The following is a 15,829-nucleotide window of genomic DNA, read 5'->3' as shown; positions in this document are numbered from 1 at the left end:
TGGCTCAACTGGCTCCCGCGGCACTCCGTAGTTGTGCCGGGAAAGGTTGGCAGGGGGCGGTTCTTCAGGTGACGCTTTAACATCCACGTTTTCTGTCCTGGGCCCTCAGCTGCTGTGGGCGAGGCAGGGCGGGGACTGACCGAGCTGCTCTCCTCCCTCAAGGTCTCTGTCGGCGTGACGTGCGGCTTGGTTCCCTTACGCCCTTTTACGCCTGGGTCTCCGGGGTTGAATTCCCCGCTCTGGCGCCAGAGTTTTCTGGCCACACCCGGAAGTAGGCTTGTGCTCGTTGCCACGGTGGCGGCCACTGCCTCCCGTCCCACCTCCGCGGCGCTGGGCTCCGTGGTGGCGGGCCCCGAGCCTATGACGGGACAGGGCCAGCCGGTGTCTGGGTCGTCAGCGTGGAGCACGGTATTCCGCCACGTCCGGTACGAGAACCTGGTAGCCGGCGTGAGTGGCGGGGTCTTGTCCAACCTCGCGCTGCACCCGCTGGACCTTGTGAAAATCCGCTTCGCGGGTAAGCCTGCCCAGACACTCGCCGCTCCCCGCGCCGTCAGCCCGACCTGGGTGTAAAGACCCAAAAGGAGGCCTTGGTTTCCCCCGCGCCGTAATGTGAGGAGGGCGTTGAAGATGCAATCAATGCCCAGCCTCATCTGGAACTAGATTTGAAGATGGGGAGAGCGGCCTGGCCGCCCGCTTTGCTGGGTGAAGGTCTGGGACCAGGGGATTATCACATTTGTGCTCACACGTGCAAATCATTCATTTTTGGGGGTGCTTTGAGAGCTTAGGGCAGCCACGTGTCTGCAGCGCAAACTGAAAGGAAAGGGCAAATGCCTGGGGTAGAGAGCAATCCTGCAGATGGGTGGGAGTGTAGGTTTGGAATAGAATTTTCTTAAAGGCTTCTTTATGTTTGGGATAGTCGCAGAGTGTACAATGCCCTGTGAAGGTAAAAGGAGCTGGAATTCCTGTACTGTCTTGTTTGTGTATTAAGTGAATTAATTAATGAAATTAGCAAAGCACTTTAGAAGTTAATCCCAACGCCAAATTCTGGAAAAGATACTTTCAGAGATGATCTTTGGTAGCTTCATTTGAAAACTGTTTTCTGGTGTTTCAGTTGTTACTACAAGTTAAATTCTGTTAAGTTAATTGTGCAGCAGTGTTTTCTCCTACAGTAAATCTGGATAATTTACTTGATCTATGTCTCAAACTGCTCTCTGGGCTACAGAAGCATCTGACAAAGTTCATGCCCTAGGGAACTTACAGTTTTAATTGTAGGCTTGAAACTTATTCATAAAAGACCATTGTAAAATCATGGGCAAAGTGAAATAAATCCAAATACAAAATAGAATATAAGTAGACTGTCAAGATCATAGATTGTGGATGGCCCTATGTGTTGGTAAAACGATTTTGAGGTTCTCCACAGAATTAATATTTTGATAGCCAGAGGAGACAAGACACCATTTTATGAAGGAAAACAGGTGAAAATTGTGGATGTTAATCTCTAGAAAAAACACCAGAAAGGCATATAATTTCATGCTTATTATGCATGTACAGATAATTATGAAAGTTACTACCTTCATTAAGCTTTTACTAGGAGCAAGACAATGAACAAAGAGCTTTCAAATCTTGACCTCACTCAGAGTACTGTGAATTTATCATCCCTTTCATGAAGATGATAATAATAGAAATTGGCTAATTTACCCAAGTTACAAGATTGTAAAGGTGGATCTGGGAGTTGAACTTAGGCAGTTCAGCTCTAAGCCCTCTGGCACTTAGGCACTCACCATACTGCCTCTATGAATCCCTGGTACAGTGGCTTGGACATGAATGAAGAATTTTGGTCTTGGCTGTAGATGTGGGCCTGTATGTCTTGGGGTCTTTAGCAACTTTGTGTAGGAGCAAAACAGGTGGAGTTGGAATGATTGTTGAGCAAGAGTGTGGTTGGCCTGGTGAGTTTAAGATAGTGCGGGAACACAGACTGCGTGAGGGAAGGGAGTTCTTGGTACTGAGATTGGTGCCACTTCTTGAAGAAGTGGGGAAAGAGTGTTGGGAAACTAGGGACTTAGGTGACAAAAAAGGGACAAAAAAAAAAAAAGGGATTCAGATTGGATAGGACCCCTAATTAAAGATCTAGGCCTCAAAAGCAGGACAGTGTGAGTGTAAAATGGTGATAGATAAGAGGAAATTTTAGGAAGATGAATAATGGAAGTTAAGATAGTTGAGTGGTCAGCATCAATTCTAAATAACCTACTGTGGTTTTTGTGCTTTCCTATAATTAAACCCACTTAATAAGATTAATACCTAGTGATGGAGTAGGGATTAGTAGTGAATGAATGTGCTATGAAACCAAACCTAGAAATTTTCAGTGAATTCAAATATGACATGGAACTCCAGTGTGTTCAGAGTTGTAGAAACATTAGAAATGGTTTCATGTGAGAAAACTTGAGGAACTAGTTTAATGTGAAAGGAGAAAAAAACTTAAGATACGTAGAGAACTTCTATGTGGGAAGGGAGCTGCCTCACTGTGAGTCCATCCTAATGTCAGACATAGGTTGAGTGGCAATAAAGGGAGTCAGAACTTGGCATGGCAAAGTGGTGGTGTTCTGAAATGAAACTCAGGATGACTGGAAGTAGTGAGACAGGTTGGATGATTGGAAAATATTCTTGTGTTGGGTAGCAAGGTTGCATTAGGTGATTGTTGAAGTCTGTTATAACTCAAGATGTAATTTTAAATCCTCAAGAATCGCAAGAGCCCCAAAGAATGTAAAAATAATAATTTGCTAAAATAATTCAAAAGCCTAACGTACAAGTTCAAGATGTGTGAGTTTTTTTGAAGGATATGGAAAGAAAATATTGCTACGTCTATAATATTAATGAAGGAAGCAAAACATAGAATCCAGTAATGACCAGCACACAGTAACATTTTTTATGTATATGATATTGCAAGACTCAGTATTCCAGAGTCTCAAGGTCTTGCATGTATTAACTCATTTAGTTCTTTGTAATTTTTAGAGTTAGATTCTGTTATTTTCCTCATTTATGGATGAGAAAACTGAGGCAAAGAGTAATGAAACAAATACTCAGGATCTTACAATAAGTGTTAGAATTAGAATTCAAACCCAGGAAGTCTGATTCATAGCATATACTGTTCAAAGCTGAGTGTGTAGTTTGGTGTAGCTAAAGGGAAACTTTAAATGTCACTTATGAATATAAAGAACAATTCCAGAAAGCTAAGAAGCTGCTAAATTGACATGTCTTTTATGACATAGAAACAGAAGCTAGGATTGGATTTTAGGAGTGAGATCAGGACTAGAGATGGAGATACCAGAGCCCAAAGATGGCAATGAAACTGCTATTTAGTGATCAAGAGACTACCTTTGTTGGGTGGGAATATTTAAGGATTGGCAGAGGAAAGGGGGTCCAGGGAAATTCAGTGTCAAAGAAGAGGAAAGTCAAGAGGATGTGGTATGAAACATGCCAAAAGAAGGGAATATTTTAGGAGGTTAAACAATGCCAACTGCCACTAAAGGGGTTCTTAAAAAAACAAATAAGAAAAAAGAAATACCATTGATCTGCATAATTTTATGACCCATCTGTGGTTTTTAAAATGCCAATATATTGCCAAGCATTGTGGCACATATCTGCAATCCCAGCCACTCAGGAGGATGAGGCAGGAGACGACAAGTTCAAGGCCAGCCTGGGCGATTATGGAAACTCTGTCCCAAAGTTTTTTGTTTTTTGTTGTAAAGGCTGGGCATATAGCTCATTGGTAGAGTGCTTGCCTATCATTATTGAGGCCCTGGGATCAGCTCCTAATAACTGCAAAAAATAAAAGTAAAACACCAATATAGAGCACAAATAGAGAGGATCTGTTTTATTCAGAAAACTCTTGAATTATAATGGAGGAGAGGTGGTGTAAAACTAATGGTAGTGCCAGGTGGTAATTTTTTAAAAGTCTTTATTGTCTTTCCTCAAAAACGAGTTTAAAATTAAAGCCTGTGTTTTCGCCTCCTCCTCTACACCAGACTTTTTTCTCTTCAACTTGTGTGTTTTGGGATCTTTAGAGCTGTCATGGGCCATTTTAGCAGTGGTGTGAGACCCATAATTTTGAGGTCATTTTAAACTAAAAAATTACTGTGTCTTTGTAGCAGTGTTTTTGAGGGGTTGGATGCTGAGGTTTTTGAACTCAGGGCTTCATACTTGCTAGGCAGGCATTCTGCCACTTGACACACTCTGCCAGTCCCCTTTCTGTGTTGGGTATTTTTCAAATAGGGTCTTGCTTTTTGTTGCCTTGGCTGCTCTCTACCTTCTGACTATCTAGGATTACAGGCGTGAGCCACTGGTGCCTGGCTTTATAGCAATTTTAATTTGACCTTAAGGAGGCCCTCATTCAGGTGTTTACTTCAATACCATTGTCTCTTTTTTTCTTCTAGATTTTCTGCCTTCAAATTCATTCTGCTTGAGGACATAAGAATTTCCTTTTAAAAATATGTATTTGATTATTTTAGACATAGGTGAACACAAGTTTTGGAAATACGAGGCTTTGAGATCATAGCCAAACTCTTTTGTGTGATTTTCAAGGACCTTTGCAGTTAGGCCTGCTATAATAAAATACCACATAGTGTGCCTGAAACAACAGTTATTTCCTCACAGATCTGGGGGCTGGTAGTCCAAGATGAAGGTGCTGGAAAAGTTGATTCTTAGTGAGGATGCTCTCCTTGGCTTGTAGATAGCCTTTTAACCTTAATTATCTCCTTAAATGCCCTGTGTCCAGATTACTTGATACCCTAGAATTAAGTAATTTCTCAAAACAATAAAGCAAGCATTAGTTTATACCTTTGAAAAGCAAAGGTAGTGTTTTTGTGGTGTAGTTTTCCTTTAATCTCAAGAGAGAGATTACATTGTAAGCTTATTGAAGAAAATGGAAAGATACTTTGCAGAACAATTTTGTCAGAATGAGACAAAAATCTCAGGGAAGCACTAGAAAGATTATAAAGTTCATGGCAAAACACTTCTCAACAGCCAGTCACTGTGTCATGTGCATTTAAACTTGGGTACAAACACAAAGTCTGAGGTAGGTGACATTTGCCCTTATTTTATGAACGAGGATGCTGAAGCTCAGAAAGGTTAAGGCTGGGTAACCAAAAAGGGAAATGTCAAACCCAGAGAAAGCCTAGTGTACTTTAATCTCATCTCATAGTGTAACCCTGACAGGTTAATGATGAAACTGACTTTCCCCCTTTTGCCTGACAGTGGTAAACAGTCAGTGATGCTCATTTGTCAGACTCCATTTTACACAGTAGAAGCAATTGGCCAGTGAGCTGGGCATGCTTATGTGATTGGTGGACTATAATTTGTGTAAACCTTCTGGAGAGCAGTTTTAGCATGTATTTATAGCTTTACATTTATACCCCTTGACCTGTATTCCATATTTGAATAGCTAATGCCAAAGAAATAATAAGAACTCACAGAAATTGTTTTGCAGAATATTCTTTAGAAAACTTTTTACAGTAGCAAAAAAAGATGAGAAGCAATTTGAGTTTCAAAATGCCGTTGCTAGTTGAGAACTAAAAGTGTCTTGAAGTAGGATGATAGCAGCACTGTTGACTGAGAGTTGTAGACAGGTCCAAGAGAGATTTATGCAATAGAACCAAAGGGAAGGGGATGGAAGGAAGAGGGTCATAGATGGTTCACAGGTACCTAGCATGAGTACCTGTGTGGATGGTAGGAGCACTTGTTGAGCTTGTAGACAATGCTAGAATAAGAGAAGCTTCAATGAATGGGGAAAGATAGTTCAGTTTTTGGTGCGCTCAAGTGAAAGACTTTCCTACTCTATTGTGATTTTGGTGAGTGTGTGTGTTGGTGGGAAAGATGGGAAGAATTTTCAGAAAGTTATTTAGCCCGTTCCCCATGTTTCTTTCCTGCCACTCCTCACGTCTTCTAGTATTCTTGATGTAATTGAGGTGTCTGGCTAGATTCTTTTTTTGAGTAATATTTTTGAATATTTAAATCCTTAATCTTGGATGTAAGATAATAGACAATATAAAATGAATGTATTATGAATATAAAATAAAAACAAAATTTAAGTGTTTAAGCCTATTTGCCTATGAGACTTTTTGGGAGCAAATCTTCTTTTTTTTTTTTTTTTTTTATATTTGTGCTGGGTAGGGGTACATTGTGCCATTTACAAAGTTACTTACAATATATCAAATAAGGAGCTAATCTTAACACTTCTTAAAACATTGAGTGTTTAGAGTGCCGTCAATAAATACTTTGATAAATTCATGAATGTATTAATAATGGAAAATTACTTTCCATTATCTAAGAAAGTTTTCTTCTGAATTTATCTCTTTTAGTTAGATAATTGTGTGGTATCTGTGGTTGTTTTATTTTTGAGATGCTGGGAATCAAACCCAGAGCCTCATACATGGTAGGCAGGTGCTCTACCACTAAGCTATATGCCCAGCCCAGTATCTGTGTTTGTCTGTGTTGCTGAGCTAGAACTTTGTTCTCACCCAACTTTGTGTATCCTTTAATGCAGTGAGTGATGGATTGGAACTGAGACCAAAGTATAAAGGAATTTTACATTGCTTGACTACCATTTGGAAAGTTGATGGACTACGAGGACTTTATCAAGGAGCAACACCAAACGTGTGGGGTGCAGGTTTATCCTGGGGTCTCTACTTTTTCTTGTGAGTAAATCTGGGAGATTTTACACTATAAATAAAAGGGAATTTTTGTTTTTAGTGATCTTTTTAAGTAGCATTTTTTTCTTATGATTTACATATGTTGAAGAAAGATGAGTTATTTAATCAGGTTGTCTGAATTGGAAGGCCCAGAAAGCAAAATGGCTTGTTTGTTTCCTTCTCTGCCAGCTGTTACCAAAAGCACTAGTCTGGAAGAAAATTTGTAATAGGAAAAAGGTGAAGGGATGAGGTATTGAGGAGAAATACTTTTACAGAAGCCATTTCTTTGAGATAAATTTAGGAAGATGAAATGTTCAATAGATTACATTTGTAAGCTGAATACTCACAGATTCGAAGAAATCTTTTAGTTAAAACCATTTGAAAAGCAGCTAACTCAAATTCACAGTGAAATTATGAAGTCTTTTTAGGATTTCCAGGTGTTTTAGCCATATGATTACTCGAACATTTCTAACAGCCATAGACTAGAAAAAGTTGAATAAGCCACTTTGCTTTTTATTAGTAGTTTTATAAAGTGTTACAGAGACTGTGGAACCTGAAACTGTTTTCTAAAATGAATCCTATGAATTTGAGTCCTCTTTGGTATCCATTTTGATGGTTATTTAAACAAATAATTTTCTCCATTTATAAGAGAGTAGTTCTAGAGGGCCCCCAAAAATAGAACATTTTATAAATACTCTAGTAGTATGACAGCTACTTATTCTTAACCAGAGTCCAAGAATATTTGAGATGGCTTACAGAAATGCATTTGATACATAATGAAGTTGGAAAAGCACGAGAGAAGGATCTTGGAGTCCTCATGATAACATGCCCCATAGGAGATCCCTGTTGAGGACAGAAAGCAAAGGCCAGCCTTCTGAAAGAGTTTGAGGCATATTCCCTCACGCCTCTTATTTGACCTGCTCCATCATCTTCCCCACTCTTTCATTTCCTTACTCCTTGAACCTGTCATATATCATCACTTTTGAAAAATTGCTATTGCATGCCTCCTGAAGAAACACAGAAAGTGCCTACGGCACGCACAGTGAGTTTACTGGGTGTATAGGAGCACAGTAACAAAGCATCACGACAGAGCAGTGGAGGATCACATGCTGCGGTGAGCATGCCTCTGATATTTGAAACTGAATCCAGGAATTCTGGAGAAGCTTTTCTCTTTTCGTGGACGGCATTTACAGGAAAACATCAAAGCTCAGTCTATTTCCCTTTTTCTCCTTTGTATTACGTGTAGATGTGATCACTCATAAGTTTATGACAGTATCCAAGGAAATCTTAAAATATCTTTTAAGTGAAAGCAAAATAAAGTTCAATCTTAGTATTGTTTAAATATTTTTCTTTTCATTCTTGTCATATTTAGATGGGTGAAACTATACACACATGTGTGAGTGTGTGTGTAAAACATACATGCTTTATAAGTTCGAGTTGTAGAGATTCTTTGAGGTAGTTTCTAAGGACAAGCCATATGAGTAAAGGTTTATATGATAAGAATTTCTTATAATAGAACAGATTGTTTCATGTTAAAATAAAGATGTATCCAACTTAGATCTTCTTTCAAGAGGAAAGTGGAAATTAGAGTTAAAGAAAACAGGCCCGATATGACTCCCTTGTTCAGAAACATTTAGTGGCTATTTTCTGCCAAATAAGAGCCAAATCTCAGTCTGCCACTCTGTTGTGGCTCACTTTTCCCTGTCTTTCTGTCCACCTTTTTGTGTCGCTTTTCCCATGCTCATCTCTTTCCCTGTTGAAATTGTGCCTGTTAACACCCAGCTCACTGTCACCTCCCACACCAAGCAGTCTGTGATCTCAATCACAGTTTCTGAGTCTATGCAACTGTGTTGTCTTTTATTATGATTTTTTATATGTCGCTTGTGGTCCTTGTTAATCTGTTAGAAAGATACATTACACATTTATCTTTTTATCAGAAAGCCAACTATATAGTTCCTGGACATAGATACTCAGCACACATTTGTTAGGTGCCCTGCTTTGTCTCTTTTGTCTTTTCTTCCCATTCTGCATCACCACTAAATCCTCCCCTTCTTCCAGTTTTCTTGTTTTTGTTTTTAATTGCTGAGTGTATGATGGAATATTTCATATATATGTATATACTGCTGGGCATATACATTTGTGGGACGAAGTGTTACAATTCTACAGTAAACCATTCTCAGCATATCTGTTCTTAAATGAGGCCTTATTTTGAGGTTGCTTTATGCATTGATGTTTACTTTGAGGATAGTGTTGCTAAATTACACTTTAAGACAGACTTTACTGCTTTATGACACCAAATGAACTGCTCATGATTAATTCTTTTAGTTACAATGCCATCAAATCATATAAGACAGAAGGAAGAGCTGAACAGTTAGAGGCAACAGAATATCTCATCTCGGCTGCGGAAGCTGGTAAGGCAACGTGTGAAAAAGAAAACATCTTCCAAACTTGATTTGTTTGTTTTGTTTTGGGTTTTTGAGGTAGGGATTTGTTTTGTGCCACAGGCTGGCCTTGAACTCCATATGTAGTCCAGCCTTTGCCTCAGACTCTGAACCTTCTGTCTCAGCCTCTAAACTTGATTTTTATTTTTTATTTTAATGGGCTTTGAACTCAAGGGCTCATGCTTGTTAGGTAGGTGCTCTACCACTTGAACCACTCCACCAGCCTTAGTAGGAATTCTTATTGATGACTCTGGATAGGTTAATTTTTTTAACCACAAAGGGTGGTATGGTTTAGAAAAGTTACGAATCCCTAATAGATTAAGATGATTTGGTATAGTGTTTCTTTAAACTATAACTTCAGTTTTCAAATTAAGTAATTTAGTAGCCTTATTTCTTTGTCTGCTTTATGTATATTATCCAGAAGGAAAAACAAAGTAAGACCCGTAAGTCTTTATAAATCCTACACCCGTGGTTTCTTTACTGGTTATTTTTTAAGACAAGGACTATCTTACTTTTGAATACCCAGCCACCAGAGATCTGAATCATAATAGGACTTGATATTTATTCAGTGAAAGGCCCCTGACGAAATAGAGTAAATGAAAAATGTAACTGTCTTAGATGAAGTTTGTTTTTTTTTTTCAAAATTGCCACCTCCTATAAAGAATGTAAAATGTGACTTACTACATGGTTAGTTCTTGAGGCGTAGTGGCTACTTTTAATGAATTTGAGGAAGACTGTGATAGAGTTGGGTATACATATGAACCCCTTTGGACAAATGCTTGAGGCACTGGATTCCTGGTTCTCTTCCCCTAATCCTCAGTTTGTCCGGTTTATGCTGTGTCCTGCTCCTAAAATCTGTGTCTTGTTCCCATCCAGGCTCTACAGCAGGCCGCACTGTTTAACAGTCAGGACATCTTTGCTATCCCCTCAGAAGGAAAGTGTTTCACATTTCCATCTTCCTCTTAGTTTCCCTCTCACTAACCACATTTACTTTTGATAACCACCAAAAACTGTCGACCTTTTGACCATGAGACCGTGCCTCAGAGACCACGTCACTGTTGTGTAGATACAGCCCCTGTGATCTCATTCTTTATGTAATAGACTGTTAATTTGGATTAAGTGAGAAAATACCTGCATGCTAAGTAGCCTTCTTCAAATCTGATTTTAGGAGCCATGACTCTCTGCATTACAAACCCCTTATGGGTGACAAAAACTCGCCTTATGTTACAGTATGATGGTGTCAATGCTCCACAGCGACAATATAAAGGAATGTTTGACGCACTTGTGAAAATATATAAGAATGAAGGTGTGCGTGGATTGTATAAGGTAACAAATTATCAGTATATTTCAAATAACTGTTTTATTTGTACATTTGTTCTTTTGTCTCACTTCTGAATAACCTGTACTTAGTCCTAAAAAGAAGCCAACCTTATGCAAGAAATAACTTAATGAAAACTGAAACCTCTAAGTTGTATATGTTCATTACTATGTACCTTTGTGACACTGGTAGGTGTGAGAACTGTCTAAAACTCTGTCAGGTGTTTTTTCAGTAAGTCACACAACCAGGTCATCCCTTCCTTACAGTCTTGGGAACTGGGCATAGGGTAGTATCAACAAGAGATGAAATGAGTCCAACAGGAACTTATTTTATTGGAATTTTTATTGACCTCAGACTTAATGAATTGAAAAAATAGCAACCAAAAAAAAAAATTCAGCCTCTTGCTTACTTGCAGTTTTTTGAATTCGTTTGTTTGGGTTTTGTGTGTAGTGTGTAGCTGAGGATCAAATGCAGTATTTTTGAAATTTCTTCCTATTGGCAGCAAGATCTTTTTTTTTTTTTCCTTCACTTTTCCTGTCTATTGTTTACAAACCATTCAACCAGTACTTCATTTTGCCTCTTTTTTTAAAGAAATTTATTTTATTTTTACATTTATTTACATGTATATACATTTTTTTTCATTCTTTTCCCACTTCACCATTTTCTGCCTTCTACTCCCACTCTTGCTTATCACCATTAAAAAAAGTTTTTAGGCCACACATAGTTTAAAATCAAAGTTAGATACATTGAATTTTACTTTGTTTTTCAAAAAATTGTGTAATAGCTTTTAAAATGGTTATATTATGAAGTTGAGATTATAGGTTCCTGACCGTAGGCAAAAACTTTTTAGAATTGTATCATTTAATTCTATATTTTGTTTTATCACTTCTCACCTTACTATTTTTAAATACCTATGCTGAATCAGTTGAAATATCACCACCTTTACTTTCTTAACTAAGTTTAACTTCCTGCCCATACCCCAGCTCTTGATAAGATGGGTCTTTATGTTTGTATACATGCAGCTTAATGGAAATTAACATGAAATCTATAAACAGCTTGAGAAATAGAGAGTACTGTTTTTAACCTATATAAAAACAGTGATTTCTATCAAACTTAAATGCATTTGCTTAAAGTATTATTAAAGGAGAGACAGAATATTTTACCTAAATACATCTTTCTCTAAAATTTCTTTAGTTTGGCTTTTTAAAATTACTCTCCTTTAGGGATTTGTTCCTGGGCTGTTTGGAACATCACATGGTGCCCTTCAGTTTATGGCATATGAGTTACTGAAGTTGAAGTACAACCAGCATATCGATAGATTACCAGAGGCCAAGTTGGTAAGATGATTCTTATAGAAATGATATTGTTTACTTTTATGGGTATTTAATAGGTAGAAATTTTTAATATGCTTACTTCAGTAATATTGTTATGACAGTATACTGACTGCCACTACAGTATTTTTCATGTAAAGATTCATTTAAATGGTTTTTTGGGTGGGGTTGTATATAGTTTTTACTTCTGTGTTTTTAAAGAAATTTGTCTAAAGAAAGTCATGAATGATTTGTTTTCATTTTAGAGCACAGCAGAGTATATATCTGTTGCGGCACTGTCTAAAATATTTGCTGTGGCAGCAACATACCCGTATCAAGTTGTGAGAGCCCGTCTTCAGGATCAGCACATGTCTTACAGTGGTGTGGTGGATGTGATCACAAAAACATGGAGGTGAGAGCATGCCCTGAGGAAGTTTCTTGTACGTAATAGACCTCCATTTGATACAAGTGATAGCAAAGGCCAACTTGTTGTAAAAGTGTACTGGTGGTCTCTGCTTTCTCTCTAAGGCTAAATTTCTTCATTTGTAAAGTTAAACTATTAAAGTAGTTATAAAAGTGAAATAAGATACATGAAAATGCTTTGAAAAAATAAACGAAATTCAGGTATTATAAAATATGTGAATGGTATTAAATATGGAAGTCAGAAACCTAGTTTAATACGGTTGAGAAGGACCACGCCTGCTACAAACCCCGTAACTTGTGCAACTACTTGTCTCCGTGTTTGGAAGAGATACATGTTCTGAATTCAGCATGAGAATAAGAGATTTTAGGTAGACTTCCCCATACTTCCCTTTGATTCTAAAAAGCTTGAGCAGAGTATTTAGAATGCTTAGATTTAGTTCAATTTAAGAAGTACTGAATGAGAAACTAAGTGGCAACTTCTAGGTCTATACCCTATTCTAGGCATTAAGGAAATACAATTTTCTTTTAGTGTATGATATATTTAGTGTTGTAAAGGCTTGAGACTTTTAATGTCTACATTTAATTAGTTAAAACCTCCTGGCTGTCCATCATTAAAAGTATATAGGAGATGATTAATTTAAAGCACTTTCCAGTTCAGCTTTGAGATGTCCCTACCCTGTCTTCCTCAGTCAGTTCATAAAAGAAATGTAAGCCCCCATAAAGTGGTTCATAAACTGCCTTACTTCAGGACATTGTAAACATGGCTTCAAATCGGAATTATGTTTGACTGCTTACTGCATGCCTTGTATCCGTTGAATGTTTGTATCTTTAGGCTTGCTAATTGGGAAGTTAAGCATTTATTTTCTCCCTTTAAAGGAAAGAAGGCATCGGTGGATTTTACAAAGGAATTGCTCCCAATTTGATTAGAGTGACTCCAGCCTGCTGTATTACCTTTGTGGTATATGAAAATGTTTCATATTTCTTACTTGACCTTAGAGAAAAGAAAGTAAGCTAAAAGAAGATAATTCCAGGATATCTACCCAGACAGAAACAAACTCCTTTGTGTTTGACACATAAAACTCAACAGAATGCTGCACAGCAACCTGACTCATAATCAAAGTTTGTCTGTAATCATTAGAAGTCAAAGAACTGCTAAGTCTTCTCCATATTTGCTGCTTAGCTTCTCTATCTGTGTAGAACTGGGCTTCCCTCGCCATCAACATAATGTTAGAAGTGGAACCATGTGTAGAATTTCACAAATTTCTCCATTTCATTTTTCAAGTAGAAACTAGTTTACAACATTTGTAAATAGATTAGATGAATACCCTTTTTCTGAGCTCATTTGCCTTTATTGGTTTTAAAATTGACCTTTGTGCACTAGCAAGAAAGTGGCTTCTTACAAGAATGTCATTATTTATTTCAAGGGTAACTTAAGCTCTTTTTTTTTTTTTTTTTGGCAGTTCTGGGGTTTGAACTTAAGGCCTCACGCTTGCTAGCCAACACTCTACCATTTGAGTCACCCCCTAGCTCTTTAAATTTTAAGGATTTACTAAATAAGGTATTACCCAAATCCAGACTATTTTGAGTGGTGATATTTTATTATTGTGATAAAAAGTCCACTGTAAATGTACCGTATTTTTATTGCAATTGGAGCACACTAACTATGGAAATGGAGGAAGTTACATACTTCTCTGAGAAATAGCTGACATCTTTTGTCATTTAATTGTTAATTATTTTTCTAGAAGCTCATCTATAAGTTAAGATGTAATCGTGGGCCCACTTGTTTATTGGCACAAGTAGTTAGTGTAGTTCAAAGTTATAAACTCTGAACTTTTAGGATCCAGCTGTGTCAGCTTTTATTTAGCACATATAGCTATAAATTACTTATCATAGATGCTAAATAGGCTATCTTTTATAGTTGCTGAAGTGTTTGGAATGTGTTTTTTAAAAACTGAATAGAAATGACCAACTTTCTACTTTAGTTTTCAGATTTATGGATCCAGACCCAAATAAGTGATAAATCTACATTGATTGCTCAAATTTAGGTTGAAATACAAATTACATTAATGGCCACTATTGATTTTATTTGTAAGAGTCATTGTGGATATCCATAAATACAAAGGCCTACTCCCAAAAGAATGTCAAAAAAATCATTTTATTTATCATATCTCTGAGTGCTCTTGTAAATAAAACATTGTGATCAAAGCCATGTTTAAATGGTTCTTTGAAAATAGGTCTATTTTTTTTTATATTTTGGAAATGACATTGTTTTTAAAATAAAGATAAAATGATAAGTACCTAATTGTATTTGCTGTACTATCATGTAACATGTGTAGGAATGCTTTATAAATTATGGTGTATTTTTTCTCACTCATAGACTTACACTATAATTCGTATGAAATCCTAATAATAATACCTAAATGGAAAAATAAACTACAGTTGATATTTGGAGTTTTAGAGTTAACATCAACATATAATCCTATGTGCTTCCACATCAAGACAATTCTTGTCCTCTAAAGACCATACATGTTTGCATAATAAAATATGCATTCAGTAAGTATAGTTCTAGGTTAAGAACAGGCAAAGAAATTTCTATAAAATCCTGTAGAGTTCTGAGAAAGAACTCATTTCAGTCATTCAACAATAGTTACTGAGTACCTGCTCTGTGCCAGTTATATTACCAGGCATTGAGATAACAGCAGTAAGTGTGCTAGGCAATGTTCTTGCCTTCTGGGAATTTTCAGTTTTTGTGAGTGACAAAAGATGAATACATGTGTGATATTTCTGGTGTTGAATGCTATGAATAAAACAAAGGTGGAATTGAGGATAGTGTTGCCATCTTAGGTCAGATGGTTGGTGTGAAGAAAGATCTTTTTGAGGAGATAGTATTTGAAGCATTTTGAAAGACGTGAGGAAGCAAACCACAAAGAGATAGAAAAAACACATTCTAGGTAGACTAAGAAGTACAAAAGTCGTGGAGCAGAAATTAAGTTACCTAGAAGGGATGAATAAGGAAAAGGAGGTTAGAGAAGTGACCACTTGAGTATGTTGGGAAAGAGTGCAGTTTGGAGAACCAGACTGGATTCAAATTTCATCCTTATTTTCTGTTTGACCTGAGGCAAATCATCTCATCTCTTTCTCAGACTTCCTCATCTGTAAGATGATGTCTTAGATCAGTTCCTCTAGCAATGCCTGAGATGAAGGAGTATTTTAGAAATCTGTGAAGGAGCAAAGAAAACAGGAGGGCAGGGGAAGAAGAGTTTCATAGGTAGTATAGCCTTCGCCTGATCCTACATAGCTCTCCAGAATGAATTGGACCACAGAGTTTGTCCAGCCAGATGGTGAGGGGGCTGGGCCATTAGGTTTTCAAAGTAGGCAGTCATTGGCTTACTAAACTATGGGGAGAAGAGCTGGGAGCTAGCTAGGTACTTCTCTTTAGCCACGGGCAATCCTCCAAAAAGGGTGAGCTTTTAACCAGCCTCCACCTGCAGAAGCTAGGATGTGACCATCCCTGAAAAAGGAAGCTGGGTGAGCCACCAACAGCATCTGCTGCAAATAACCATATTAAATACCCAGAATACATAGCTATGAGATTATTGACTGGGTTAAATGAATCAGTCCAAATACAGAGCGTAATGTAGTGCATGGACCAGC

At 37.5% G+C, this 15,829-nt stretch overlaps 1 protein-coding gene across 1 annotated transcript; it reads left to right on the top strand.

The window, feature by feature from the left end:
- The first annotated feature begins 57 nt into the window (after window positions 1-57).
- On the top strand, window positions 58-14,626 carry Slc25a32 (solute carrier family 25 member 32). The gene is made up of 7 exons (XM_020176097.2): window positions 58-514; window positions 6,539-6,689; window positions 9,009-9,094; window positions 10,293-10,450; window positions 11,666-11,779; window positions 12,019-12,164; window positions 13,052-14,626. The coding sequence occupies exons 1-7, from the start codon at window positions 361-363 to the stop codon at window positions 13,188-13,190; spliced, it is 948 nt and encodes a 315-aa protein (XP_020031686.2). The 5' UTR covers window positions 58-360; the 3' UTR covers window positions 13,191-14,626.
- Window positions 14,627-15,829: the final 1,203 nt, after the last annotated feature.

This window comes from Castor canadensis, chromosome 3 (assembly GCF_047511655.1).
Source record: "Castor canadensis chromosome 3, mCasCan1.hap1v2, whole genome shotgun sequence".
In the NCBI taxonomy this organism is placed as follows: Eukaryota; Metazoa; Chordata; class Mammalia; order Rodentia; family Castoridae; genus Castor; species Castor canadensis.
The sequence above is the reverse complement of the archived record's forward strand: the minus strand, read 5'-3'. Positions and strand labels throughout refer to the sequence as shown.

Excerpts from the sequence above, each read along its gene's own strand:
- Slc25a32 (XM_020176097.2), top strand. The coding sequence starts at position 361 with ATGACGGGACAGGGCCAGCCGGTGTCTGGGTCGTCAGCGTGGAGCACG. Across the intron at positions 515-6,538 it reads TGTGAAAATCCGCTTCGCGG|TGAGTGATGGATTGGAACTG; the intron begins GTAAGCCTGCCC and ends CCTTTAATGCAG. Across the intron at positions 9,095-10,292 it reads CATCTCGGCTGCGGAAGCTG|GAGCCATGACTCTCTGCATT; the intron begins GTAAGGCAACGT and ends ATCTGATTTTAG.